The sequence below is a fragment of the Lemur catta genome, chromosome 10, assembly GCF_020740605.2.
Source record: "Lemur catta isolate mLemCat1 chromosome 10, mLemCat1.pri, whole genome shotgun sequence".
NCBI lineage: Eukaryota > Metazoa > Chordata > Mammalia > Primates > Lemuridae > Lemur > Lemur catta.
Window position 1 is genome coordinate 7,153,756 of NC_059137.1, and position 27,116 is coordinate 7,180,871.

Genomic DNA, 27,116 nt, shown 5'->3' on the forward strand with positions numbered 1-27,116 from the left:
ATGAATTACAGTGTTGTTTTCACATGTTCCGGCCATGGAAAGTCACTTGCCCACTCTCCCTGAGAGAGATCCCTCTATCCCCCCATCTCTACCCCTTCCAAAGTTAACAGGCAAGCACTTCCACTACTCTTCCTCCCTATAAAGGAGCTGATTGAGAAGAGTCATGCTGATTCTGCAGTGTCAGAGTTGGCAAGAAATAGTGTAGATCTTCAAAACACAATGACTGAATGAACCTAAATGAAATAAGCCAGACACAGAAGGACAAATATTGTATGATTCCACTTATATGAGAGCCCTAGAATTGTCAGATTCATAGAGACAGAAAGTAGGGCAGTTGTTACCAGGGGCTAGGGGGAGGGGGGGATGATGGGGAGTTATTGTTTAATGGGTACAGTTTCCATCTGGAATGATGAAAAAGTTCTGGAAATGACTGGTGGTGATGGTTGCACAACATTGTGAATGTACTTAATGTCACAGAACTGTACACTTAAAAATAGTTAAACTACTTGGTGGCTCGGGCCTGTAATCCTAGCACTCTGGGAGGCAGAGGCCAGTGGATCGTTTGAGCTCAGGAGTTCGAGACCCCCATCTCTACTAAAAATAGAAAGAAATTAGCTGGACAATTAAAAATATATAGAAAAAATTAGCTGGGCATGGTGGCACATGCCTGTAGTCCCAGCTACTTGGGAGGCTGAGGCAGGAGGATTGCTTGAGCCCAGGAGTTTGAGGTTGCTGTGAGCTAGGCTGACGCCACAGCACTCTAGCCTGGGCAACAGGGTGAGACTCTTGTCTCAAAAAAAAAAAAAGTCTTCAAGATACAGCTACCCTCTGCTGGAAAATTGTCCTTTTAACTATGAAAATCGATGATACTAGGAGGTAAATTGTGCCTACCAGGGTTGTGCAGCTCACGTTTTACACAGCCATTAAGTGGGGCCCTAATGGAGTTCTAGGATCCTCTCTGTCACAGCATTTTTGCTTTATGTGCTATATCTCTTGGGGTTCCATGTAAGATTATGTATGAGAACATTCCTCTGTCAAAAATGAAATGTGGGCCTGGCACGGTAGCTCACACCCCTAATCCCAGCACTCTGGGAGGCCAAGGTGGTAGGATTATTTGAGGCCAGGAGTTCGAGACCAGCCTGGGCAATATAATGAGACGCTGTCTCTACAAAAATAAAAAAATAAGAACAAAACTAAAAAAAGCAAAATGAAATCATTAGGCAACAAAAGTCACTAGGCAACATGATCTTTAAGGAAAGTCGCTTCCACTTTGAATTCATACCACTCCATAGAAAATACCTCTTACAATATTTGAACATTCTTCCTCTAGGCATGGGTGGCTGTCTTGCCTGTGTTCTTTGATGCTGGTATTCCTAATGGATTCTCGATGGTAAACCAAGAAAGGCGAGCACTGGAGAGGCCAGGTTTTTGATACTCACAGGTGGAGATAATGACTGCTTGCCGAGAGATGCGGCTCTTGATCTCACGTAGCGTTGGATTCCTCACCGCAGATACTAAGGACTTCGTTCGGTTTCCAATTCCAGTGCTCGTCTGCTTGCTTCCTTTCAAGCTTGACCTCACTGCTCAAGCTAACTGCCCATATTTTTGTTACATCATTGTCCTATAGCATCTTAAAGCAAATTTGATGCTGAATTGAAAATTCCAGTGGGACAGAAACTCTACACACCCCTCGTATAGAAGAATGGAGTTCTGAGAATTTCCCACTCAGGTGCTGGGAGCTTTCCCCTCCTTCTCAAGCTTCCCATGATGACAGCAGTGACATAATTGTGGACATCTAGTTCAGTGCCAGTGCCAGCCTTGAAGACTTTTTGAAATCTGCATGAAGCCTCCGTGTTGACTGCCTATAGGGCTGAGCCCCATCCACTCAATACCCCCATCCTCAAGTTGGTGCTTTCCAAACTGTTCCCTGTCACGGTACATAGCAAATCATGCCATTTGTAACGCACAGGTAAAGAGAGGAAGTGCAATGGCAACTGGGTCTGGGGAGGGTGTCTGGCAGCCCCACAGGCTAAGGAGGCGAGCATACCAAGACATGCCAGCTGGGAAGCAGTGCCCTAAGGAACTGCCAAGCGAGCATAATTGGAAAACTACAGTGACAAGTCCAATTCTTTTGTTTTGCAGGTGGGGCTACTGAGGTTCAGAGAGGGTGAATGACCTATTTAAGGCCACAAAACCTAAAAGTGAATTGAGCCCAGAACTCCTGACTCCATCCCCAATGTTCACTCCACTGCCTAATTTAAAAAAATTTTAACATGTCCATATCTCTTGCTAGATAAAATAGGGTCAGTTAATGGTACATAATTCTAAATAAGGAGTAACAGAAAGAGAAGCAATTTTTCCAAGGTGAAGGTCAAAAAGAAAAAAAAAGGAAGATACACATACCACTTTATACCTAGACTGTGTACTATCATGCCCCTAAGGACGTACATAGTCAAGGTACAGCACATTGATCATAATGAACCAACTAGACATCAGCTTTGGGTTTTTTAAAAATTAATCTTTATTACTTATTTTTTAGCACCATAGTCAACAATTCATAGACTGGGTCACTTCAAGCCACTTAAGAGTACCAGTAAACGCTCCCCCACAAGACATTTGGCACAGAGGAACAGATGGATGGCTGCTGCCTCGGCAGTGTAGACAAGAACGAGTCCACAAAGCAGATCTCAACTCTTAATAGGCAAGCTCTGGATTTTGGCAGTGGCCTTAGGCAAATTTATCATCATTCATTACTCAGAACATATATAAAAAATTATAAAGCAGTTCTCAATTTCTTCCTAACATCTTTATTTAACCCCAACTAATTGGTTACGGATGCTCAGCTCATGTGTAATGTTGTAAGCGCCATCTCAGCCCAACTGAATTCAAACTGAAAATCAAAAAAAAGGCACCTGCCCCAGTCCATGCATCTCTAGCCATGCAGGGAACAAATTCCAAATTAAGACGACAAAGAGTGTGCCTTAGGCCAATGTTACGTGTGTTTCCAGTCCTAATCCCAGACACTAAGCTATCCCTGATGCCACCTGGAGCTTCACCTATGTGTTCGTGGCACATTTCCTTTGGATTTAGAATTTTCACAAGCTGAGAAAGACAAAACAACCATAATCCAGACTAGCATAAGGGTTTGGCCTCAACTACTAAAAGATACTTTAGAGGGGACATTATGAGTCTTTACTTTTTCTGGGAATTCATCTGAACAGGGGTGGGGTGGACAGGTGGTGAAAATGGTGAGCTCACTGTAGTTCAGAGAAAAATAGTTAAGGTGTTACCAATTTGCTGAGATACTAGAGCCACAAGAAATAAAGGATGAGACTTGGTGCTTGGTGTTAAACACCTTTTCTCATTACTTTTGCAAAAACAAGAAAGGCCAATTCCATTTACTCTATTATGTAGACCCCTTAAGGAGCTACCCAGTCTACTAAGGGACCCCTAAGACTTTATGGCTCATGAAAATCTCCTCTCCCAGTCACAAGGTATAAACATATAAAAATAAAGATTGGCAGATTTCTTAATCTGACATGACTTCTCCCATACACAGCCATCTTCAGTTGCTTTATTACTGACTCTGCAACACGATGGCGATGGTGGGTGATGGAGTGACATCAGGAGCGCCAGAAGGAGGATGTCAGAAAGCCCTTGGGGACAGGAATCTCCTTGCGTTGCAAACATTTCTGTTAGGGAAAAATGAAGAAAACAACAAGAGTTTCTGATAACAGTGCTTCCATCACTTAGTGGTTAAAAGAAACTTTAAGTCCTATGGAATGGTGCCCAAAAAGGGAAAAGACAGAGCGATGGTTCTATAAAAGACGACCGCTTCTGCATAAATACTGCAGAGAACAAGTAAATGGCTGTGATTATGCCTGGCCCACCCTGTCTCCCTACAGCCGGGCCTCACCTTTCACCAATGCTATTTTCCCAACTGAGCTCATGGAAGCTGAACGTCAGTAGGCTACCTTGGCACACCTACCATGGAGTTCTAAATTATTTGTCAAAATTAACCTCTTAACATTTCTTGGCACTTGGAAATAAGGAAGAGTCCAACTGAAAGTGCGGTTTACTTTAATGGAGGAAAGCGACCACAATTACCAGTAGCCTGGACCTGAGACTGAGAAAAGAAATTTGGCCAAAATGCAAAAAATGTATTGGTGAGAGAAGATTCATTGAATATAGTTTATTTGTCTCTTAGGATTGCTTCCTCACAGGCAGTATGGAGAGTGATATGTAGGAAGAAGATGAAAGGGCAGCCCTTACGCCAAAGGTTAAAGGGGAATTAGGAACAAAAAGCAGGGTTTGGAAAAATTAAGAGGAAGAGACCCAATTAGACCATCTGGAGGTCCAAGACTTGTCAGACACAGACATGTTCCAGGCCAACAACTATGGGATGTGCTAGTCTAAGAGCATCTTACCTCCAAGAACTGCTTGAGGCGTATGAAGGAACCCCTCTGTCCTGCGCTTGTGATGGCTTCAATTCTACATGGAGAGAAAGAACACACATGAATCACACCTGTGACACACATGTATCTTCTGAAGATGAGTTAGGTACGTTGTTGATCTGGAGTAAGGGGGTATACATCAAATGACTCACAGAGATGTCTTCTAGACTAAGGATGCTGTTGCTCTTCCAAGTGGTCCCAACCTTCTTTTCAAACAAGAGGATCAAGGAGGGGAGAGCACTATTCTTTCCAGGGTCTTTGTGATCAGGTGGGAGGGTTTTGCTAAGGCCTTCCCCCAACTTGAAATGCCAATGTGTTGAGAGGAAGGAGAAGGGTTCTTAGAGGTGAATGCCACATCAGAGTCAAGCGAAATGACTGATAAATTGGCTTCTCCAGCTGAGTTAATGAGAGGATTTGACTTCTTAGTTTAATTTATGACTACCTATAATCACCACCCCAGATTATCTGGGAGAGTTTGGGAAAGAATTGTTAAAAAATGCCAGATATCTTAAAAGACCTCTCTAATTTGTGTTTTTGTTTCACCAACAATACATAAGAAAGACTGTCATTAGAGTTTAAAAGCATTTACTCAAATATCAAAGAGGTGAAGGACAGGAGTAGGAAGACGTCATACTTAATACAAGTGTTTATTTTTATTTGTTTAAATTTACTTTTGTCGTATGTTTTTTAAATTTTTTGTAGTGACAGGGGTCTCACTATGGTCTCAAACTCACAGGCTCAAGCGATCCTCCTGCCTTGGCCTCCCAAGGTGCTGGGATTACAGGCATGAGCCACCGTGCCTGGCCAATACAGGTGTTTTTAACCTGAGTCAAAAACAGCATGTAATAGCACCAAGGGGTATCTGACACCTGGTTCATGAGTTTTACCTACTAAATCCCCTGTGGTCTGCTCAACAAGCCTGATACCTGGGGAAGTAGTCCTCTTTGATGAGAATTATCATTTTCCAAAACTGGCCCTGATACTGCTTCATGAGGGCATTCCCACACACCTAGAGGGAGAGACAGGCACTGTCAGAGCAGAGAATGAAGATTCACACTCACAGGAGAGATCCGTAAGCACCCAGCCCTTTGCCTTTCACTCCTATCAAAAATCTCAGCCACACTGCATTCCTGCTGCTTCATTTGACTAGCCTTAAATTTTAAAAAATAATAAAATAAAAATACTTCAGCCATGATCTACTGAACTAGCTAACAAGGGAATAAATGGAAAAATCCAACTTTCTTCTAAAGCATTTCTCTATATATGGCAATATCTCTATTTAACTGGACTGTCAGGTCTTAATGAACTACTCTTCTTTCACTCTCCCAAATAGAACCCTTCCTAAAGGTACAGCTTACCTCCCAAACTCAGTAAGCAGAGCATACAGAATACCACTTGTGTTTTTTTTTTTTTTTTTTTTTGAGACAGAGTCTCACTTTGTTGCCCGGGCTAGAGTGAGTGCCGTGGCATCAGCCTAGCTCACAGCAACCTCAGACTCCTGGGCTTAAGCGATCCTACTGCCTCAGCCTCCCGAGTAGCTGGGACTACAGGCATGAGCCACCATGCCCGGCTAATTTTTTTTGTATATATATTTTTAGTTGGCCAGATAATTTCTTTCTATTTTTAGTAGAGACGGGGTCTCACTCTTACTCAGGCTGGTCTTGAACTCCTGACCTCGAGCGATCCACCCGCCTCGGCCTCCCAGAGTGCTAGGATTACAGGCGTGAGCCACCGCGCCCGGCCTAGAATACCACTTGTGTTTTCAAATGATGCCGGATGATTGTTCATGTATTGTCACTTTAGCAGCTATTAAGGTGACTAGGAACTATTGGCATTATGGGCCAAATGGTCCCAGATTTGTTATGGAATATATCCCAAGCCTTTCTTCTTTAAGAAGTGTCTCCTTTCCATAGAAACTCTTATCCTCCTAGTATAATGGTGGTCCCTTATAGGGAGACAGAACTGTATAGAGCCTTCTAGATGGGGGATATACCTGACAGAAGGTGGCTAATCATATCTTCTCTCCTGGGAATTGGGAATCATAACAGTGGGATGCCAGTGCCACCTCACTAGGTGACTACTCTAAGGCTGAGTGACATAGCCCAGGATAGTTACCTTCTTCGCTGTGCACAGAGAAATAGGGAAATTTGGCCTATAGGGTAACAATGAGACAACGTGCAGGAAGAGCAGTTATAAAACCATGTGGCCCCACAGAGAGACTATCTTGGTGCCTGGTGACATTCCAGGTCCTGGTTCCAGGCCCTCCTGAGATTCAACTGCATATGCTACCCTTGCTTCTGGGAGTCATTTCTATATCCTTACAACAAATTCCTCTTTTCACTTATGATAGCGTGTATAATTTCCATTATATTTTATAATGAAAAAACATCTACACAGAGAAGGCAAGTACAGTAGAAAGAAAAAGTGAATGTTAGGTTTGTCTTATGGCTCGAGAAAATATTTATGACATTGGAATCTAATGCTGTTCACCGTCGGGCTCAATTTCTATATTGCTTCTCTGTTCATGTCACCCAGGGGCCCAAGGCTGCCTCAACCACTGGCTTTCTCTTATCTGATAACTAAGTTATGTACCTCCAAGAAGTCAAAGAGGAGGGTGGCTGTAACATCTGACAGGGGCTCCATGTTTAAGATCTGTGCCAACCAGCGCCAGCCATGATTTAAGCCATGAGGATGAACCTGGGAGGAGAGAAACTTGGTCATCATTTGATCTAAACTCCCAGTGCACCATCCAGCCATCACCGAGTGGACACGAACCTCAGATCATCCAGACCAAGCACCTGCCGCAGGTCAGAAATAATACAAGCTAAACAAATTCTGCTTTTAAATGTTCCAATACATTGGTTCTTACATATTCTTTATAAGATCCCTTCAATACATGTGTGTCACCTTCAGTTTCAAGGATTCCATAGGCCAACAATTATTCTTATTGAGGTTTTATTTATTATTCCTTTTTTTTATTTTTTTGAGACAGAGTCTCGCTCTGTTGCCCGGGCTAGAGTGAGTGCTGTGGCATCAGCCTAGCTCACAGCAACCTCAAACTCCTGGGCTTAAGCGATCCTACTGCCTCAGCCTCCCAAGTAGCTGGGCCTACAGGCATGCGCCACCATGCCTGGCTAATTTTTTCTACATATATTTTTAGTTGGCCAGATAATTTCTTTCTATTTTTAGTAGAGACGAGGTCTCGCTCTTGCTCAGGCTGGTCTCGAACTCCTGAGCTCCAGCGATCCACCCGCCTCGGCCTCCCAGAGTGCTAGGATTACAGGAGTGAGCCACCGCGCCTGGCCTATTTATTATTCTTGATACCGTCCGCACAGAACCTGGGACAGAGCAGATGCACAATAAAAACTTCTCAGATTCAATCAACTTCTGTTTTTTCTCTTTAAGTCTCCAAGTCCATTAACTTTTCCATCCCTCTAATCTGTATTCCTTGAGAAAAGAAGTGGGCTGGTGGGTCAAAGCCCTGAACCCCAGCTATGGCTCTGTCACTGACAGGCGTCTGTCACTCTAGCTTTCTGAACTCCATCTGTCAAGTAAGGTATATAATCTGCACGGCTTCTAAGGCCCCAAGTAGGCCTAAAATAACAATTTCTTGCTGACTCCTTTTCTAACCTTAATGACTAATTTATAACAGACTCTCCTTTGGTAGACTCTATTATAAAACCAGTTTTTTAAAGCCCCAGCTGAGTCAGCCATTAAACAAATGGCTCTGACAATCTAAAAAAATTTCCTAATAAACATCCACTTCTGCAAAGAATTACCTATGCAACTGCCATATACTCTACCTTTAGATTTAACTAGACGGACTCTCTGAAGGAAGGCCAGTACTTCCTGTGGATGGAATACACCACTGTGAGCTCTGGTCCAGCCTCTCATTACTGATGGTAAGCCTCTCCCACCTACCTCTTGTCGGTTTCCATATGGCCACCGGAGCTGGATGATGGCAGCATAGAGGCGGATCATCCCAGACATGCGTTTTAGAAAGTTGTCCTGTTGCTCCACTTTGGAATCCTTCACTTGGTAGCCAAGCAGCCTATGTAGGAAGAAAAAGTTCACTATGACAAGGCTAAAATGAGGGTGACAAATTAGAGATTACTTTTTATGGCTAAAGGTAATGATATAATATTATTACATTTAGCATATTTTTTATTTTATTATATTTATTTTACTTTTTATTTTTTTATTGAGACAGGGTCTTGCTTTGTTGCCCAGGTTAGAATGCAGTGGTGTCACCACAGCTCACAGCAAATTCAAACTGCTGGGCTACAGCAATCCTCCTGCCTCAGCCTCTTAAGAAGCTGGGACTACAGGCTAATTTGGCTAATTTTTTTTTTTTTTTTTTGGTAGAGGTGGCGTTTTGCTGTTGCCCAGGCTGGTCTCAATCTCCTGGCCTCAAGTGATCCTCTCACCTCAGCCTCCCAAAGTGCTGGGATTACATGCACGAACCAACGTGCCTGGCCTAGCGTTACTATTAATACATTACTTCATATTATAAAATCTATAGAATACTTTGTTTACAAAGCACTCACATTGATTCTCAAACGTGTGCTTCTTATAAGCCCAGTGAGGCAAACTCGCAGGAGTTAATGGATATCATTACCCCCATTTACAAGTAAGGAAAATGATGCTCAAAGAGGTTAAATGATTTATACATTTTTGCAGAGCTATTTGACAAAGTAGGGATAAACTTCCAAGACCCTTGGATTCTACAGTCAATGTTCTTTCCACTAAACTATGTTGATTATTGGTACCTAAACCCACAAGTCCCAAAGGCTGTCCAGTTTGCACGAAAGACATTATATTTCTGATGGAACATCCAAGGTACATAAGAGGAGCTGTGAGAAGGAGGGAAAACAAATTTCAGTTGTATTTATATTTCATTCATCACCCTAGGGACAGTGAGTAAGGAGAAAAACAACTTAACCTCTGATAGTCTTCCAAAGCCATTCCCTCCTTGAAAGCTGGATAGAAAGGAACAGAGTAAGGACACTTCTTGTGCAGATGAGCAAGAATGAGGTCCCCAACTCTGGGGTGGAGCTCCCAGATCCCAGACGCCACAACCGCGATGGGGAACGCTGCTTCGTGATGAGAGGCTACCTCCTCCTCGCCTTGTTTCTGGGAACACAGAGAGGGGTACGATTTTAAATTAATTCCCGAGAAAGGCTGAAATCTTGTGTACCAGCCTCTTCTTCCCACACCTCTGGCAACAAGGTATCTCACCACAAATTTCTCTGCCAGTTTGTACTGGACAAAGTCCAGCCCCTGTGGGGTAAGTGTGACAGATACAGCGCGCCCACCAGAGTGAACAGGTTTTCCAGAGAGCAGGCTGTGGATCTTGTCAAATATCTCCTTCAGCTTTGAACCTAGGCATGATAGACAGAAAGTTAATTAAAAGATACAACCGCAGATCAATCTCTTTTTCACCATTATAATAACAAAGCACCTATAACAATCCAGCTCTATAGCCCTGAAGAAGTTCCGAGCCTAAAAACTAAAACACTGATGCAGAAGAATAAACAATAATCAAACACAAGCATGTTGTAGCGGATGCCAAAGTATGCAAGCCATGGTACTATTCCAAAGGAATTCCTTATTTGGAAATGAACTAATTCTGAAACTGACAATAAAACAGAGAGATAAATAGTATAGAAAGATCTGTTAAATTGTGTTACAGATCCCACGGGCTGCGGCTGATATCCCTAGAGAAGTCAGTTGTATCTCTAGGAAAAACCTTCTAAAGGATATTCCAACCTTATGATTTTCCTTCTTTCTCTGGGACCTGCCCTCCTCTGTCCCCAAGGACACAGAAGTGGGTTCCTAACAGTTATAGCTATATGAAAGATCCTGTGTGCCACACCCCACACCAGCTACTACTAGATTAGAGGTAGTCAAGCTGAGCCGGTCAGTCCACTAAGAGTCAATTCCTTGAAGAGACCAGCCCTGCAACATAGTCAAGAACAGTGGTCCCTTGCGACTGCCGTGTGGACCAAAGAACAGCAATCCACAAAATAAGGATGAAGATGTACAGAGGGAAGATGAGATAAGAGAGGAAAAGAGAACTAAAGTTTCTAGCTCCCAAGTCCTTGCCCCATTCCTGCCACTGGGCTCTGTAAAATTCTCCTTTATCTTTAGGATTAATGTCTTTGTGTGTGTGTGTGTTTTTGTGCTTTTTGTTTTTTGCTTAAGTAGATCTGAATTACTTTCCCTTACCTACAATCAAAGTTTTAATTAACACAGCATCTCCAGTTAATAAATAACCTGCCAAGTTCCTAATCATTTCAAGAAACATCACAAAAGTCTCAGAAATATCCTCCCCAACAGTGACTCTGTTCCAGGGAGGAAAAAAAAAGCCAACCATATTTCTCAGGAAGAAAAGCAGGAGGGAACCAAGAATCAAATACTGAGACACCATAGAAAGCATAGGCCTAATAACCCCCAAACTTACCGTACATTTCCATACAAATTTACTCAGCTCATATTCCTGCTAAGTCACACTCTACTGCTACTTTACTGACAGTTTCTAAGGAACCCACTGGCTGAGTCCCCCACTCAGCCCCTCTCCCAAGTACTAACGAGGCCCAACCCTGCTTAGCTTCCGAGATCAGACGAGATCAGGTACGTTCAGGGTGGTATGGCTGTAGACCACCCAGCCCCTCTCCACACCTCTCTAGTTAGCTCCTATCCCTGTGCCTGCTGTGGCCTCCTATAAGCCACATCAGCACCACATCCTTATTGAAATTGTCCTCTAAACCTTACTGTTCATGGACAGCCATCTTTCTTAAAGAGACAGGAGTTAGGTCATCTTTCTCTCTCATTCGTTCGGGATTTACTGAGCATGAACTCTAGAGCTGCTCTGTGTCTGGCTGGACTATAAGCTCTTAAAGGTTCACAGCCGTGATGGAGATGCAGGCACAAAGTCAAGGAAGATGTAGAAAATAGAAAAACAGCAAAACTGGACAGGAATCAGATGTGGAGAATGAAAAAGAGGAAACAGTGATGAAGAGGACTCCCAGGTTTCCAGCTAAGGTGACTGAGTAGATAACAGTGATACTAATTACTTACAGGAAAAACAGGAGAAAAAAGAGGCCGAAGGCAGACGATGAGTTCAGATTTGTACATACTGAACTTAAGGTAGCTGAGACACATCTAGGCAGAAATGTCCCTCAGGTAGCTGGAGCTACAGAATCTGAAGTTCAGAGGAAAGGAATGATCCAAAGAGAGATTCAGGAGTCACAGGCACACAGGCGATGTCTGAAGCCGTGGGGGACACAGAATGAGAACTGAGGGGAGGAGCAGATCCCTAGGAAACACCTCTGGAGGCCGGGTAGGAAATTGAGGAAGGCATAATGGAGAGACAGAAAGAGAGGCAGGAGGAGAACCCGGACAGTAACGCTGCCATGGAAGCCAAAGGAGTAGTTTTCCAGAGGAGGGGCTCGTCAACACTGCCAAATGGAAACGTGAGGAAGATCAGAAAACACTTAGAAGTGTTTAAAGGCCGAGGGAAAGGAGCCTGTAAAAGGGAAAGGGAGTAATCTCGGAAACAGGAAAGGAAGGGGACAATGAGACAAAGCTGGGCAGGAGCCAGAGTGGGCAGGGGCAGGGCAGAGGTGAAGGGTAAGCCCAGCAGGAAGGATGCCTCCTCCCAGGACACAGGAGGCGAGGTAAACGCAGCTGTGGCACAGTGGAAGGGGCAGCATCTAGGAGGCCATGCTGGATGTCCCCATTTTCTGACGAAGGAAGAAGCGAAGCTGTCTGCACTCACCTGGGGGAAAGGGCTGAGGGTAAGCTGGAGACCAACCACTGACGGGTAGGGTGGCTGTCCAGTCCACCTCTTCCCCTTGCTGTTGCTATCGATGGACACGGCACTTTCAATTCCACAAAGTGACACGTTTATTTATTTATACCTGGCCGTGTTCCAGCTAGAATTTCATGCAGCAAACTGCTATGTAAGTTTTGTCATATTGCCTCTTAAGGGCAGGAACTGCAACATTTAGGCAATGACAAGTGAACCAGGAGAATGGGACCAATGATGAGTCAGAGGAACTTTCCAGTTGTACACACTCCCCAGCCACTTGGCAGCTCAGTCTATAATCTGGAGGCTTCCACATCTGGAGCTCTATAGAAATGAACCTTTAGCTGGGCGTGGTGGCTCACACCTATAATCCTAGCACTCTGGGGGGCTGAGGTGGGAGGATTGCTTGAGGTCAGGAGTTCGAAACCAGCCTGAGCAAGAGTGAGACCCCGTCTCTACTAAAAATAGAAAGAAATTAGCCAGACAACTAAAAATAGAAAAAATTAGCCAGGCGTGCTGGCACACACCTGTAGTTCCAGCTACTTAGGAGGCTGAGTCAGAAGGAGTGCTTAAGCCCAGGAGTTTGAGGTTGCTGTGAGCTAGGCTAACGCCACAGCACTCTAGCCCAGGCAACAGAGCAAGACTCTGTCTCAAAAAAAAAAAAAAAAAAAGAAAGAAAGAAATGAACCTCTGGTTGTAAAGAAGGGTTTTTTCCCTGTCTAGGTCTCATTGTCCAAATTTCAGTCTCCGGTGAGAAAAGAACAAGTCCTTAAGTATTAACAAGGCAAGATTAGAGTTTGGAAAAGCTAATGCAGTAAGACAAAAGCAAAGTTTGCTAGTCACTGCCTAGATTCCCTTAGTGATACTCTCAGTTAAGAACCATCCTCAATAATTTGCCATTAATGAGTCAACAAACATATGATGATTACTTTCCATGTGTTGAAGAGGAAACAGGAGAGAATATATATATATATATATAACTTATATATACCTGATCCAGTGTCAACATCTCTTTGAGCATACTCTTTTTATAGGAATCTTACACAGGAACTGTACAGATAAATAGATTTGGAGTCAAATAATACAATGACGTGAAAGGCCACATTCTTAACTCCTCTGACCAACCTGCAATGGTGGAGATTTGGCTCACTGGGATAGTGGCAGCCTTCTGGAGGTCCATCTTTATCTTTTTGGCCTGCCAGAGAAGAACAGTGAGAAGGCAGACAGTGTTTTGAAGAGCTCAGTAGATGCTGCGTGGGCCATGAGGCTGTCATTCTCTGAGCACCATCAGGCCCAGAGAATCCCCACCATACACCCTGCCCATACCTGACTGTCTTTGCTGTTGGTGAGGCCCTCAAAGGCCAACACACACTGCGTGGCAGCATCCTGCAGCTGCTGGTACCACTGCATTGTACTGTCTTGTACCTTCACCTGGAGGTCTGAGGAATAAAAGAGAGGCTTTAATAATAACTAGTATTTACTTAACATGTAATATGAGCCAGGTACTCTTCTAATCACTTTATTTATATATTAACTGCTTTAATTGTCATAATAACTATGAAGTAGATACTATTATTATCTCCATTTTATACATAAGGAAAAAGGCACGGAAAATTAAGTGATTTGCTATGGTCACATTGCTATTAAGCAGAAAAACTAGATTCCCACTGATCTGCCTCCAGGGCTGGCATTCTCAAACACTTTGCTATGATTTTCATATGTACTAAAATATGTATGTAATATTAAACAAACATCTATCTGTATATATTTATTTAAAATGCTCAGCAGCAGCAATACTTGCAATATATTTACTATAATTCTGGAGGCTTTCCCGTCCTCATGCAAAGTGTTAGAACCTGAAATCAGGCTCCAACATCAGTCAAAAATGAATGTATAAGTTCGGGCTAACTGTCCTATAGCTTAACACAATAGTCAGAACACACTCTTGTTTCTTTACACATTCAGAAACTTACGCCCAGTTAAAGGACCATATCTACACCGAAACCTACCTTCATTCTGTTTCCCTCCTGGGCCCTGGCTGGGAGCTGGGGACTCTTTGCGAGCCTCTGGTCCCTGCTGCATCTGTGACTCTTGCAGCTTTACCTGGGCCTCCTCTTCATCCTGCCGCTTCTTGTCTTCACAGGCTCTGGCAATCTCCTGCCTCAAGTTTGTAAGAAGGTCCCGCATTTCTTGCAGAGCTCGCTCAGCCTCAGCTTGGTTCTCTGCTGTAGGATAGCCACTCTGTTGGAGTGACAGAGACGGTGCTTAGTGGTGATACCAAAGGTACCCTTGTAGGGCTAAATCATACCCCACACAAGTCCATAAATGTCTAGAATTGGAACTGTTGCAAAAAAGGAGTACCCACATTGAACATGTTGATACTGCTCTCCCGTTCTCTAAAAGGTAATACCAATTCACTACCATATTCCCAGTTCCTAAGTATAAATTTTTATGCCCTCACCAATGGCCAGAGTAATTTTTTAAAGTTTGTGACAATATGCGAGATGAAAATGATACTGTTTTAATTTGCACTGCATACACTTATGGTGATTTTGAACTTATTTTCATATTTATTGGATAATTGTATTTCTGCTTTTTTAAGCTGCTTGTCCTGTCCTCTGCTCATTTTTTCCATTAGTGGGATGGAGGGAGAAAGTGAGAGTGATTCATTTATCTTTTTTCTTTTCTTTTTGAGACAGGGTCTCATTCTGTTACCCGGGCTAGAGTACAGTGGCATTATCATAGCCCACAGCAACCTCAAAACTCCTGGGCTCAAGCGATCCTTCTGCTGAGACTACAGGTGTATGCCATGACGCCCGGCTAATTTTTCTGGTTTTTGTAGAGATGGGGTCTCGCTCTTGCTCAGGCTGGTCTTGAACTCCTGAGCTCAAGCAATCCTCCCACATTGCCCTTTATTTATCTGTTTTCCTGTAAATTACAAGAGCTCTTATTTGTATGAAAGACATTAAAATTTGGTCTGCTGTATATATTACAAACACGTTGTCTCATTTGTAATGTGCCTTTAACCTGTGTGTACTCATATCTACCCATCTTTTCCTTGATGACTTCTGCTATTACTGGTATGCCAACACAGGGCTGCCATACCTTCATATAATGCAAATGTTTACTTATTTTTTTCCACTGAACTTAATGATCTCTACTATCTTTTTACATTTACATATCCAAGAAATATAGAAATGACAGTATGGTAAAAATGTCATCTTTATTTTTGTTGTTAGTTCTCTTTCTAAATAATCCATCTATTCCCCACTGATTTGAAATGATACCTTTATAATACATGAATTACCTATAAAAAATTTCTCTCTTCTGGGTTTGCTATTCTGTGTCACTAATCTGTCTGTTTCTATGCAAAAACAAATTGCTTTAACTGTAGTGTTGAGAAATGTTTTTATATTTGATGATGCAAGTCCTCCATCACTAGTCCTTTTATAAATGGTCCAACATATTTTATTAAAATTTTACTAAATTTATTGATTTGAGCAAATTTGACAGCTTACTTTATTGAGGTTTCAGGAACATGGTAAATTCTTCCAATTATTTAGTTAGTTAGTTAGTTGGTTTCTTTGTTTTTAGCCTGAGAAGTTTGAGCAATTTCCAATTATTTAAGTCTCATTCATAAATCCAACAGAGCTTTGCACTTTTTGTTGTGTAAACCATATCCATTTTGTGCTACTTTATTTCTAGGCATTTTATATTTCATTATATTTGTAGCACTTTTTGCCAGAATATTTTGAATTTTAGCCACATTATTAAAAAAACTCATTAACAGTCTCATTAAAAAATATAACAATTTCCAGCTTTTTCTCTTAGCTTTTGAGGTAAATAATTGTATTGTCATTGAATAACAGTAATTACATTTGTTCATTTAAATATTTAGAGTTCATTTGCTTTTCTTGACTTATATTGGCTACAATTTCTAAGAAAACATTGAACAGCAGCAATGTGGTATATTTTTCTTTCTTTCCCAACTTTCATGCCATACCTGAAATGTAGTCTTAGGTAGATACATATTTTTTATCATGTTAATGAAGAATACATTTTTATTCTTAGTTTACTATAAGTTTTTTCTTTTTATATCAGGATTGTGGAATTCTAACATATGTTTTTATAACATCTGATGAGATAAACTTATGATTTTGATCCCTGAACCTATTAGTGAAATGAATTTCATGAATAGATTTCCTAACACTTGAGCCAGCTTTACACTATTCTTACAATAACACCTCTTTGGTTATAGTGCATTATTCTTTTAAGGTATTGATAAATTTGTTTTCCTAATCTTTTATTTAGAACTTCTGCTCATAAATGAGATTGCATATAAGACTGACATACAAACTTCTTTTAGCGTGCTATTTTGTCAGAGTTTGATTACCAGGATTATAAAATGAACAAAGAAGCTCTGCATCATTTTCTATGCTCTCTCCTATAAACATGTTTGATAGCTTTGTCTGTTAAATCACTGAGGTACTACATTTTAAACCAACTTGTCCAAGGTAATGAAAGAATAAAGAAAAAGAAATCTCACTGAGAGGCCAAGGCAGGAGGATCATTTGAGGCTAGGAGTTTGAGACCAGACTGAGCAACATAGTGAGATCTCTTTGCTACAAAAAATTATTAATAGGCCAGGCACGGTGGCTCACGCCTGTAATCCTAGCCCTCTAGGAGGCTGAGGCAGGCGGATCGTTTGAGCTCAGTAGTTCAAGACCAGCCTGAGCAAGAGTGAGACCCCATCTCTACTAACAATAGAAAGAAATTAGCCAAACAACTAAAGATATATAGAAAAAAATTAGCTGGGCATGGTGTCACATGCCTGTAGTCCCAGATACTTGGGAGGCTGAGGCAGGAGGATCGCTTGAGCCCAGGAGCTTGAGGTTGCTGTGAGCTAGGCTGACGCCACAGCACTGTAGCCCGGGCAACAGAGTCAGACTCTGTCTCAGGAAAAAAAAAAAAAAAGTATTAATAGAAAAATTAGCTGGGCATGGTGGCACACATTTGTAGTTCCAGCTACTTGGGAGGCTGAGGCAGGAGAATCACTTAAACCCCTAAGTTTGAGGCTGTAGTGAGCTATGATGACATCCTTGAACTCTAGCCCAGGCAACACAGCAAGACCCTGTCATAAAAAAAAAAAAATAATAATAATAATAATACTTTGGGGAACTACCTATTGTTAATAGTTCATGATTAGCTTTCTCCTTTAATATTAAAATTATAAAGCTACATTAGTTAAAATAGGAATCATCCTGGTATAAGAATAAAAACACATTTACCCTTCCAATAGTACAAATTAAAAAAAAAATAAATAAAAACACAATCAAAGAAATGAAAGTGTACAGAGAATGAGCTTCTAGGATAGTATTTAGTGTGATAAAAGGTACATACAAATCACGAAGGACAAGCGGTGGCAAAACAGTATAAACATTTTTTAAAATAAAGATCTTTATCTCCCACCAAACATCAAATAAATTTCTGATGGATTAAATCAGGGCAAAACCCCCATAACTTCTTTCTTTTTTTTTTTTTTTTGAGACAGAGTCTTGCTCTGTTGCCCAGGCTAGCGTGCCGTGGCGTCAGCCTAGCTCACAGCAACCTCAAACTCCTGGGCTCAAGCGATCCTACTGCCTCAGCCTCCCGAGTAGCTGGGACTACAGGCATGCGCCACCATGCCCGGCTAATTTTTTCTATATATATTTTTAGCTGTCCATATAATTTCTTTCTATTTTTAGTAGAGACGGGGTCTCGCTCTTGCTCAGGCTGGTCTCAAACTCCTGAGCTCAAAGGATCCACCCGCCTCAGCCTCCCAGAGTGTTAGGATTACAGGTGTGAGCCACCTCGCCCAGCCAACTTCTTTACATTAAAAATGTCAGAAACCATAGTTGTACTATGTACATCATGCAGTTATATAAAGACATAAGGAAAACCTACACGTTGCTAAGCAGTGATCTCCAGGTTATACTGCCAAGTACAACAAAGCGAGGCACAGAACAGTGCATATGCTAAGCTATCTTTTATCTCAGGAGATATATATGCAGCCCCCCACACACAAATATTTGCTTTTGTTTTTAAAGAATCGACACAAGACCCAAAAGCTAACAGAAATAGTCCCTTACAGAAAGGACAAGAATACAGTGGAGACAAAAGAGAAGGAAGCTAGACTTCTCTAAATATACCTTGTTTTGTAGTTCTGACTTTAGAACCATGTAAATGTTTTATATAATTATAAAACAAAATTAAATCCATTTGAAAAAAATTCTTAAAAATCAAAAGGAAAATAAAACAAATGAATCCCACCATTTATCAAACTGGTAGTTTAACAAGAGAATTAATTCAAGTGAAATGAAATAGTAATTTTTTTTTTAAGAGACAGGGTCTTGTTCTGTTGCCCAGGCTGGAGTACAGTGGCACAATCACAGCTCACTGCAACTTTGACCTCCTGGGCTAAAGTGATCCTCCCGCTTTAGCATCCTGAGTAGCTGAGACTACGGCCAAGTGCCACCGATTCCAGCTAAAATATTTAAAAACACATAATCTCTAATAGAAATAGAAACTAAGAACAAGAACATACAATCCATGAAATAAATATAAAAGACTAGAAAACATAAAATTCAAGAAGTGCAAATTATAACAAAAAATTTACTGAATGAGCAAAGACAATAGGAATTTACAATATCCAATACTGTCAAGTATTCAGTGTAAATGGCAACAGACACTGCCAATAAAGGGTGAATTGGTACAACTTTTGGATGTGAACCAAGAACCTAAAAATTCTTTGATCCTGTTCATCAAATATTTAATGAATGCCTACTATATGTCAAGGCCATACAGTACTTACAGCTATCTTTTTTTTTTTTTTTTTTGAGATAGTCTCGCTCTGTTACCAGGGCTAGAATGCCATGGTGTCAACCTAGCTCACAACCACCTCAAACTCCTGGGCTCAAGGGATCCTCCTGCCTCAGGCTCCTGAGTAGCTGGGACTACAGGCATGCACCACCACACCCGGCTGTTTATTTTCTATTTTTAGTTGGCCAGCATTAATTTATTTCTATTTTTAGTAGAGATGGGGTCCCGCTCTTGCTCAGGCTGGTCTTGAACTCCTGACCTCAAGCGATCCTCCCACGTCGGCCTCCCAGAGTGCTAGGATTATATGCATGAGCCACTGCACCCAGCCTAGTACTTAACAGCTACTAAAACTGTGTTAAAAACATGAAAACGTCTTTAATAATTATAGTAATTACATGTTCAAAATACAATGTTGGGGCTGGGTATAGTGGCTGATGTCTATAATCCTAGCACTCTAGGAAGCCAAGGTGAGAGGATTGCTTGAGCTCAAGAGTTTGAGACCTGCTTGAGAAAGAGCAAGACCCCATCTCTACTAAAAATAAGTCAGTCAGTCGGGCGTTGTAGCGCGCATCTGTAGTCCCAGCTATTCAGGAGGCTGAGGCAGGAAGATCGCTTGAGCCCAGAAGTTTGAGGCTGCAGTGAGCTACGATCGTGCCACTGCACCCTATCCTGGGTGACAAAGTGAGACCCCCTCACCTCTAAAAAAAATAAAATGAAAAGAATTTTGCAATCATAATAAGTACATATTTTTTTTAACCTAAGATATAAAATGCTGTATCTACACAAGTGCAATTTGGGATGGGAACAACACATACAGACAGACACCCCCCATCAATACCCTGTAAGAAAAGAAACATGCTAAAATGGTAACAGTGGTTACCTCTAGGTACGGAGATGACAAGTAATGTTTGGTATTTCCTCCAACAAGCAGGCATTACTTTTATTTTTCCTTTTTCTTCCTCCTCGGGCTTTATTGGGATTCCATTATTCATGGAAGAGGGGGCAGGCATTACTTATAAATCAGAAAACAATTTTGCTCTTAAGGTTCTCCACTTCAAAAACAGAAAACAGAGTCATTCAGAAGCCCCCCTCACCTCCGAAGTGGCCCGAATGATCCCCGAGATGAGGCTGCACAGCTGGTTGCCTCGGGTGCGAGAGGCCGCCAGGTCGATCTGCAGCAGGTCCCTGTGCTGCTCAGAGGCGTCCAGCTGCTGGCTGAGCTGCAGCACCTCCTCCTGCAGGGCGTAGAGGGTGCGCAGGCGGCCCTGGCCTTCTTCCCGCCGCAGCCGCTCCTGCTCTGCTTGCTTCAGGCGCTGCTGCTCGGCCTCCCGCAGCTTCAGGTTGAGAATCTACAGAAAGTGAGTTCGAGTCACCTCTCCCTAAGGGGTCCTGGGCTTTCTACAATCCTCAAGTCCTAGATGGGCTACTTATTTTCACAGATGGGCTTTGAGCAGGAAAAGGACTTCCCAAGGTCAGTTACACAGAGGCAGGGTGGGGGCCAGGTGCTCCATGGTGATGGTTTGCCAGAACCTGACCCTTCAGGCAGGTTACAGACAGACACCAAACCCCCACGCTGATTCTCCCACGCTCTGACCTTTGCTCGGTGACGATGCTCAGCTTTTAGCTTCTCTTGGTGCCCCAATGCTTCTCTGGAGCTGAATGAAAAATGGCAGGGAGGAACAGTGAGGGATGCTTCCTGTCTTACCTCTCCCAAAAGCCTCCCTCTTTGTGTTACTTTGGTCATCTTTCCAAGGTTGATCCTTTTTTCCAGGTTATAAGCCTATCTGCCTATTTTATTTTCATATTTACGGACTCAGAAGAAGTTCAACATTTTCCCCTTGGGATTCCTCTTGGGAAAGAGTGCCAGTTGACCACACTGACAGTCCCAATCATAATTCAGGGAGACTCACCTCTTCTCCATCACCTCCCGCAGGTCCTGGAATTCTTTATGCTGTTTCAGTTCCTTCCGTTCATCAAACCGCTTCAGCTGTTCAGATGCCATCTCGGAGAGGGACCGCACCTTCCTCTCCTGTTCCTCCTGCCATTGCCGCAGACCGTCCTGGAAACAATCAACACTGCTCTCAGCAGCACCATCACCATCGACATTTTGCTCCTTTACCCCCGGAGGATACCCTCCCGTTGGTCCTTTGTACCATCAGAGACACTCCAGGGCATGGAATCATCTGTTTACTTCTCAGAACCTTCGCAGAAGTGCCCTCTGTCCTTTGGGTTCATCTTTAAACTCAGCTCTTTTAGAAAGCTCTTCCAATTTGCCCCACATGGTTTATGTCACACCAGGGACGCAGGAACATATTATCCAACAGCCATGCCCTTTTAAGCTTCTATCCTGTGTATTCTTTTTTTTGTTTGTTTGTTTTTGAGACAGAGTCTCACTCTGTTGCCCAGGCTAGAGTGCCGTGGCGTCAGCCTAGCTCACAGCAACCTCAAACACCTGGGCTCGAGGGATCTTCTTGCCTCAGCCTCCCAAGTAGCAGGGACTACAGGTGTGTGCCACCATGCCTGGTTAATTTTCTCTGGTTTTAGTTGTTTGGCTAATTTCTTTTATATTTTTAGTAGAGACGGGGTCTTGCTCTTGCTCAGGCTGGTCTCGAACTCCTGACCTCGAGCAATCCTCCCGCCTCAGCCTCCCAGAGTGCTAGGATTACAGGCATGAGCCACCGCACCCGGCCCTGTTATTTTATTTTAAAACTTATTTTAAAGTTTCCAGTATAAGGCCACTGAGATATTCAGAATTTATCCATCTCTCACCATCTCCATTGCTACCACCCTCATCTAAGCAACCACCATCATCACCCAGATTACAACAGTCTAACTATATTTTACTTATTTCTCTTGTTTACTTATGTCTCTCCCCACCAGAATATAAGATATATGAGAGCATGGGTTCATGTCTGCTTTGTTCACTGTTTTATCTAGACCTAGACCAGCATCTGGCACATAGGTACTCAATAAATATTTGCTGACTCAATTATTAAATGAATGAATAAAGATACCAGAAGACTTTTGTTTTATAAATTCCTATATGCTAAAAAGAATTTTTATAAAATCATGCATTACTTTCTAATTAACAAAGAAATGAAGTCAAATAAATTAATTAAAATAGTGCTTTCTTTCCCCCAAGAGGCTGTTAAGGTCCCATCTTCTCAGTATAAGCTTATTTGACAACCCCAGACCACTTTCAAATTTTGGAGAAGTAAATGGAAGCCAGGAAAGCCTAAGTGATTTTCCTAAAATCACATGTAAAATAGAAGAGCCAGGATTTGAAAGCAGATTTGACTTCACCCTTGACCTCTACATTATACTTCCTCCCCAAATGAACAGTGAGTGGGAAGGAAGGGTGGTGTACAGAGGTCGTTGCTAAGCCCTGGGGAATTGCAGTTCAGTGTGGCTGCCTAGGGTAAAACCTGCCTCATTTCACAGTTTCACCTACCATTCCTTTCATTCTGTGTACCAGTTCATACATTCGGATGCAGCCTTCCACTTTGATCCCCCGGGAAGACTGAAGTACCATAGATTCTGTATGTGGGGACTCTTGTTTGTCCTACATGGACAGAAGATGAAAAAGGAATTAAGCTTTTAACATGGTAAAGTTGGTGTTAACTCTTCTAGACAAAGATTGCATTGCAACTTATGAACAACCACCAATGACAATAAAACATTAAAAAAAAAAAAAAAAAAAAGAAGAAGCTAAGCCAGAAACAGGGCATTTTGGGGTGGCCTCTGTCCCCTTTGATTCCCATTTGTTTGATAAGCCTGACATTTTGTGTTGAAAATTCTCTATATTGTCTGTGTTTGTTATTTGTGAGTTTTGTTACAACATTAAAAAAGTTCCATCTAAAAAGTCCCTTGGAAAAAATTCTGGCTGAATGGTCAACTTATAGCTGTGAACCTATGTCTAAGAAAAATGGTTTTATTGTAATTCAATATACGTGCTAGAGGGTGAGAAAAAGTGGCTGTTAAAAAAACTTTACATTATTAAAAAAAAAAGTAGAGCTAGGAATAAAAACTCATACAGAACCAATGATAAGATATGTAAACTTTAAGAGCAGGTATACATTTTACTCTAAGCCTTTTTCCAGCAGCCAGCACAAAAAGGGAGACCTTATCAGTTAAACAGAAGCAATATTCACCAGGAAAAACAATCCAATTGCTCATAAAATTAATTATGTTATTATTATTTTTTTTGAGACAGAATCTCGCTCTGTTGCCTGGGCTAGAGTGCCGTGGCGTCAGCCTAGCTCACAGCAACCTCAAACTCCTGGGCTCAAGCAGTCCTTCTGTCTCAGCTACCGAGTAGCTAGGACTACAGGCATGTGCCACAATACCCGGCTAATTTTTTCTATATATATTTTTAATTGTCCAGATAATTTCTTTCTATTTTTAGTAGAGACGGGGTCTCACTCTTGCTCAGGCTGGTCTTGAACTCCTGACCTCGAGCGATCCTCCCGTCTCGGCCTCCCAAAGTGCTAGGATTACAGGCGTGAGCCACCACGCCCGGCCTATATTATTCTTGGTATTAAGAATAGAAGGGAATTTCTCCTTCTGGGTCTTCGTCAAGAGAACACTGAACGATGCAGTAAACAACTGCAATAAGAAGCAATCATTATTTTCTCCAGCGTATGGTCACTGTCACACAATACTAAACACTTCAACTTTGCAGCAACCATAGCTTTTATCTTGAACTGATTAAAACCTTACCTTGGTTCCATCCGGTGTTGCAGGGGAGGCTGGTGGGAAGGCAGAGTTTCTGACAGGAGATTTGGGAACACATGAGGGTTCGTCTAGGGCTGAAGTGTACCTCGGGGATGGTGAGGTCTCAGAGGGTGCTGGGTTCTCCTGTGTATGGGGTAGGACGTGATCTACCACCCATCCAGAGTAAGAAGATAGCTTGGGAAGAGTCATACATTCTTCTAAAACATCCTAGAGAAAAGAAAAGGGTTAAACCCAACTTGCATATCAACTGATCTAAGCATAATCTACCACATGCCTTACTGAACATCTAATAAGGCCTAAATAATAAATACCAAAGACCCAATAGCAAAGTAATCATGTTAATATTAACAGTCAGAGATGAAAACAAAGTACAGTGCTTTCTTGATAATGACCCTGTTTTCCTTCTAAAGAAAATCAGACTAAATAACCCTAATTACAGAAAAAGGAACAATACACAAAGATTGTCATTAAAACATATTTGAAAGCAACCTAAAACACTGGAATAAATTAGAATACAAGAGGAATTTCAAAGGAAACGATCATATACACAATCAGTGGATTAGTCATTTAAAAATACAGTCATCCCTCATTTGACAACAGGCATAAGTTCTGAGAAATGCATTGTTAGGCAATTTCACCACTGTGCAAACATTATAGAATGTACTTTAATAACCCTAGATGACATATGTATTTTTATTTATATATTTTTTCCATATGGAAAACGGAATGTCCTAGCACCATTATTGAATATCAATCATTTCCCCGACTTGACCTGTAATGCCACTATCAAGTGCCACATATCAAGTTTCTACATATGCTCTATTATCTTACGGGACCACTGTGGTATATGTGGTCCTATATACATTGTTGACTGACCAAAATGTCATTTGGTGGCTTATGACTGCACTGATTGTGAATCCTATGTAATAACATAATTGACATTCAATTTTTAGTGAAAAACCTAGAGTATAAATACGATTACAAGTATGTAAAATAAAAACAAATGCCACTACACTAGAAAACATGAAGGAAATATATCAGAAGTTATGCTTGAGTAATAAGTGGCATATTTCTCCTTCTTCTAATTTTCTGCATTTCTTAGTTTAATGGACATATAATTTTTAAAATGAAAATATGACACATATATTTTTAAAAAGCATAGAAAGTGGTAACTGATGTAAAAGCCAATGGCTTGAATGAGATTTATAATACAAAGACTATAAAACAGGCCGGGCGCGGTGGCTCACGCCTGTAATCCTAGCACCCTGGGAGGCCGAGACGGGTGGATCGCTCAAGGTCAGGAGTTCGAGACCAGCCTGAGCAAGAGTGAGACCCCGTCTCTACCAAAAAAAAATAGAAAGAAATGATTTGGACAGCTAGAAATCTATACAGAAAAAATTAGCCGGGCATGGTGGCGCATGCCTGTAGTCCCAGCTACTCGGGAGGCTGAGGCAGTAGGATTGCTTAAGCCCAGGAGTTTGAGGTTGCTGTGAGCTAGGCTGATGCCACGGCACTCACTCTAGCCCGGGCAACAAAGTGAGACTCTGTCTCAAAAAAAAAAAAGACTATAAAACAAATTCAAGACACTCTCTAGTCTATGTGTGGACAACTTTATACCAGTTAACTATTATTTCTATATGGTTAGCATACACTGCTTTAAACCAGAGCTTATACCATTTAACTGTAAAGTACATGGCAAATTTTGGCTAGGAGCTTTACTCAATGTCAGGAAATATTACCAGGAAATATGGAGAAACAGTTTAATCATGATTAAGAGCACTGAGTTTAGAATCAGCCTTTCTAGGTTTTAATTCCATCTCTGAATTCCACTTATCTGTATTACTTTTGGCAAGTTACCTAACCTATCAGGCCTCAGCTTCATCAGTTTTTAATTTTTTTTTTTATTAGAGACAGGCTTTCATTCTGTCACTCAAGCATGACCATAGCTCACTGCAGCCTCAAACTCCTGGGCTCAAGTGATACTCCTGCCTCAGCCTCCCGAGTAGCTGGGACTACAGGCATGTGCCACCATGCCCAGCTAATTTTTTCTATATATATTTTTAGTTGGCCAGATAATTTCTTTCTATTTTTAGAAGAGATGAGGGGGTCTCGCTCTTGCTCAGGCTGGTCTCGAACTCCTGACCTCGAGCGATCCACCCGCCTCGGCCTCCCAGAGTGCTAGGATTACAGGCGTGAGCCATCGCGCCCGGCCAGGTCTGTATATTTTAAAACTGTCAACGATATAAAAGACGAGGAAATACTTTAGAATTGTTTCCCACGCCAAGTCTGAAGTGACAGGACAACGTCCTGCCTGAAGCTAACTACCAGCAACTCAGGGATAGGAGCTCTGCTTTAAACTGTCTCCACATCATCCCACCTCCAGTACAGGGCTTTGCAAATACTAGCTACAGTGACCACGTCTCCATTTACTTTCCAGGTCAGTCAAATGTCATCTAAAACTTGATCACTTCACTGGCAGCAATGGGTTAGGTCGTATTAATCGTGTCCTGCTAAATCTGGAGCTCCTAGCACATGAGACGCAGTAAATTAACTGACCCTGAAAGGCCAGGATTGCTTTGACAACATAAGAGGACGCGCAGAATTCTGGCCGGGGGTAGCAATGAAGCCTTCAGAAAGCAGAGCACCTCTGAAGTAAGGGGAGATCTCCGAACGGCTAGAACACGTTGGAGAGGCCAGAAACTCTAGGACAGGCAGACACACAAACAGGAGTCAACAAATAAATGCAAGGTGTTAGAAAGCACGGGATCCCGGGCGCAGGGCGTGCCAAGGGCTAAACTAAGCAAGAGCAAGGTCCCGTGCCGAGGGGCCAGAGGGCCTGGCCCCTCCAGGGCCACCGCTCACCTCGCCCCGCAGCAGCCAGTCGCGGTGGTAGCAAAGGCGACCTTTGTTGGAACTGCGCAGAGCCTGCAGGGTCTCCCAGCAGCGACCCTCGGACGGCATGGTCCGCCCTCTCGCACCTTCTCAGAGGCGCCGCCTGTGACAAAACAAACCATCGAATCGGCCGCCGGCAAAGGGGCGCTGCCTTCCGCTTCCGGGGCACGCGCGCAGCGCAGCGCAGCCCCTCCCCCAACGGCGCCACGCCCCACCGCCGGCGGCGAGGCTGCTGGTCGGCGACCCGGTGTGGAGGGCTGGGCTGGTGGGACTCGCTGTGCAGAGGGGAACGCCAGCCGGGAGCTCTCTCGGTTGCGGAAAATCAGCCGTGCGTTGAGGATTCGGGCAAACGGGAACCCTCAGACACT

The 27,116-nt window shown here is 42.5% G+C and overlaps 1 protein-coding gene across 2 annotated transcripts; it reads right to left on the reverse strand.

Annotated features, from left to right (window-relative positions):
* Window positions 1-3,366: 3,366 nt before the first annotated feature.
* GLE1 (GLE1 RNA export mediator) lies at window positions 3,367-26,931 on the reverse strand. 2 transcript variants are annotated; one of them, XM_045563283.1, is made up of 17 exons: window positions 26,719-26,931; window positions 23,842-24,063; window positions 22,574-22,684; window positions 21,033-21,181; window positions 20,717-20,777; window positions 20,217-20,471; window positions 14,274-14,505; window positions 13,591-13,703; window positions 13,390-13,459; window positions 9,693-9,835; window positions 9,397-9,587; window positions 9,224-9,307; window positions 8,376-8,505; window positions 7,047-7,151; window positions 5,381-5,463; window positions 4,428-4,491; window positions 3,367-3,692 (listed from the first exon to the last, which is right to left on the reverse strand). In XM_045563283.1, the coding sequence occupies exons 1-17, from the start codon at window positions 26,815-26,817 to the stop codon at window positions 3,624-3,626; spliced, it is 2,181 nt and encodes a 726-aa protein (XP_045419239.1). In that variant the 5' UTR covers window positions 26,818-26,931; the 3' UTR covers window positions 3,367-3,623. The 2 variants fall into 2 exon arrangements, with proteins under 2 accessions (XP_045419239.1, XP_045419241.1); XM_045563285.1 differs by lacking the exon at window positions 9,224-9,307 and having other exon boundaries at window positions 26,719-26,918.
* Between the last annotated feature and the right edge of the window lie 185 nt (window positions 26,932-27,116).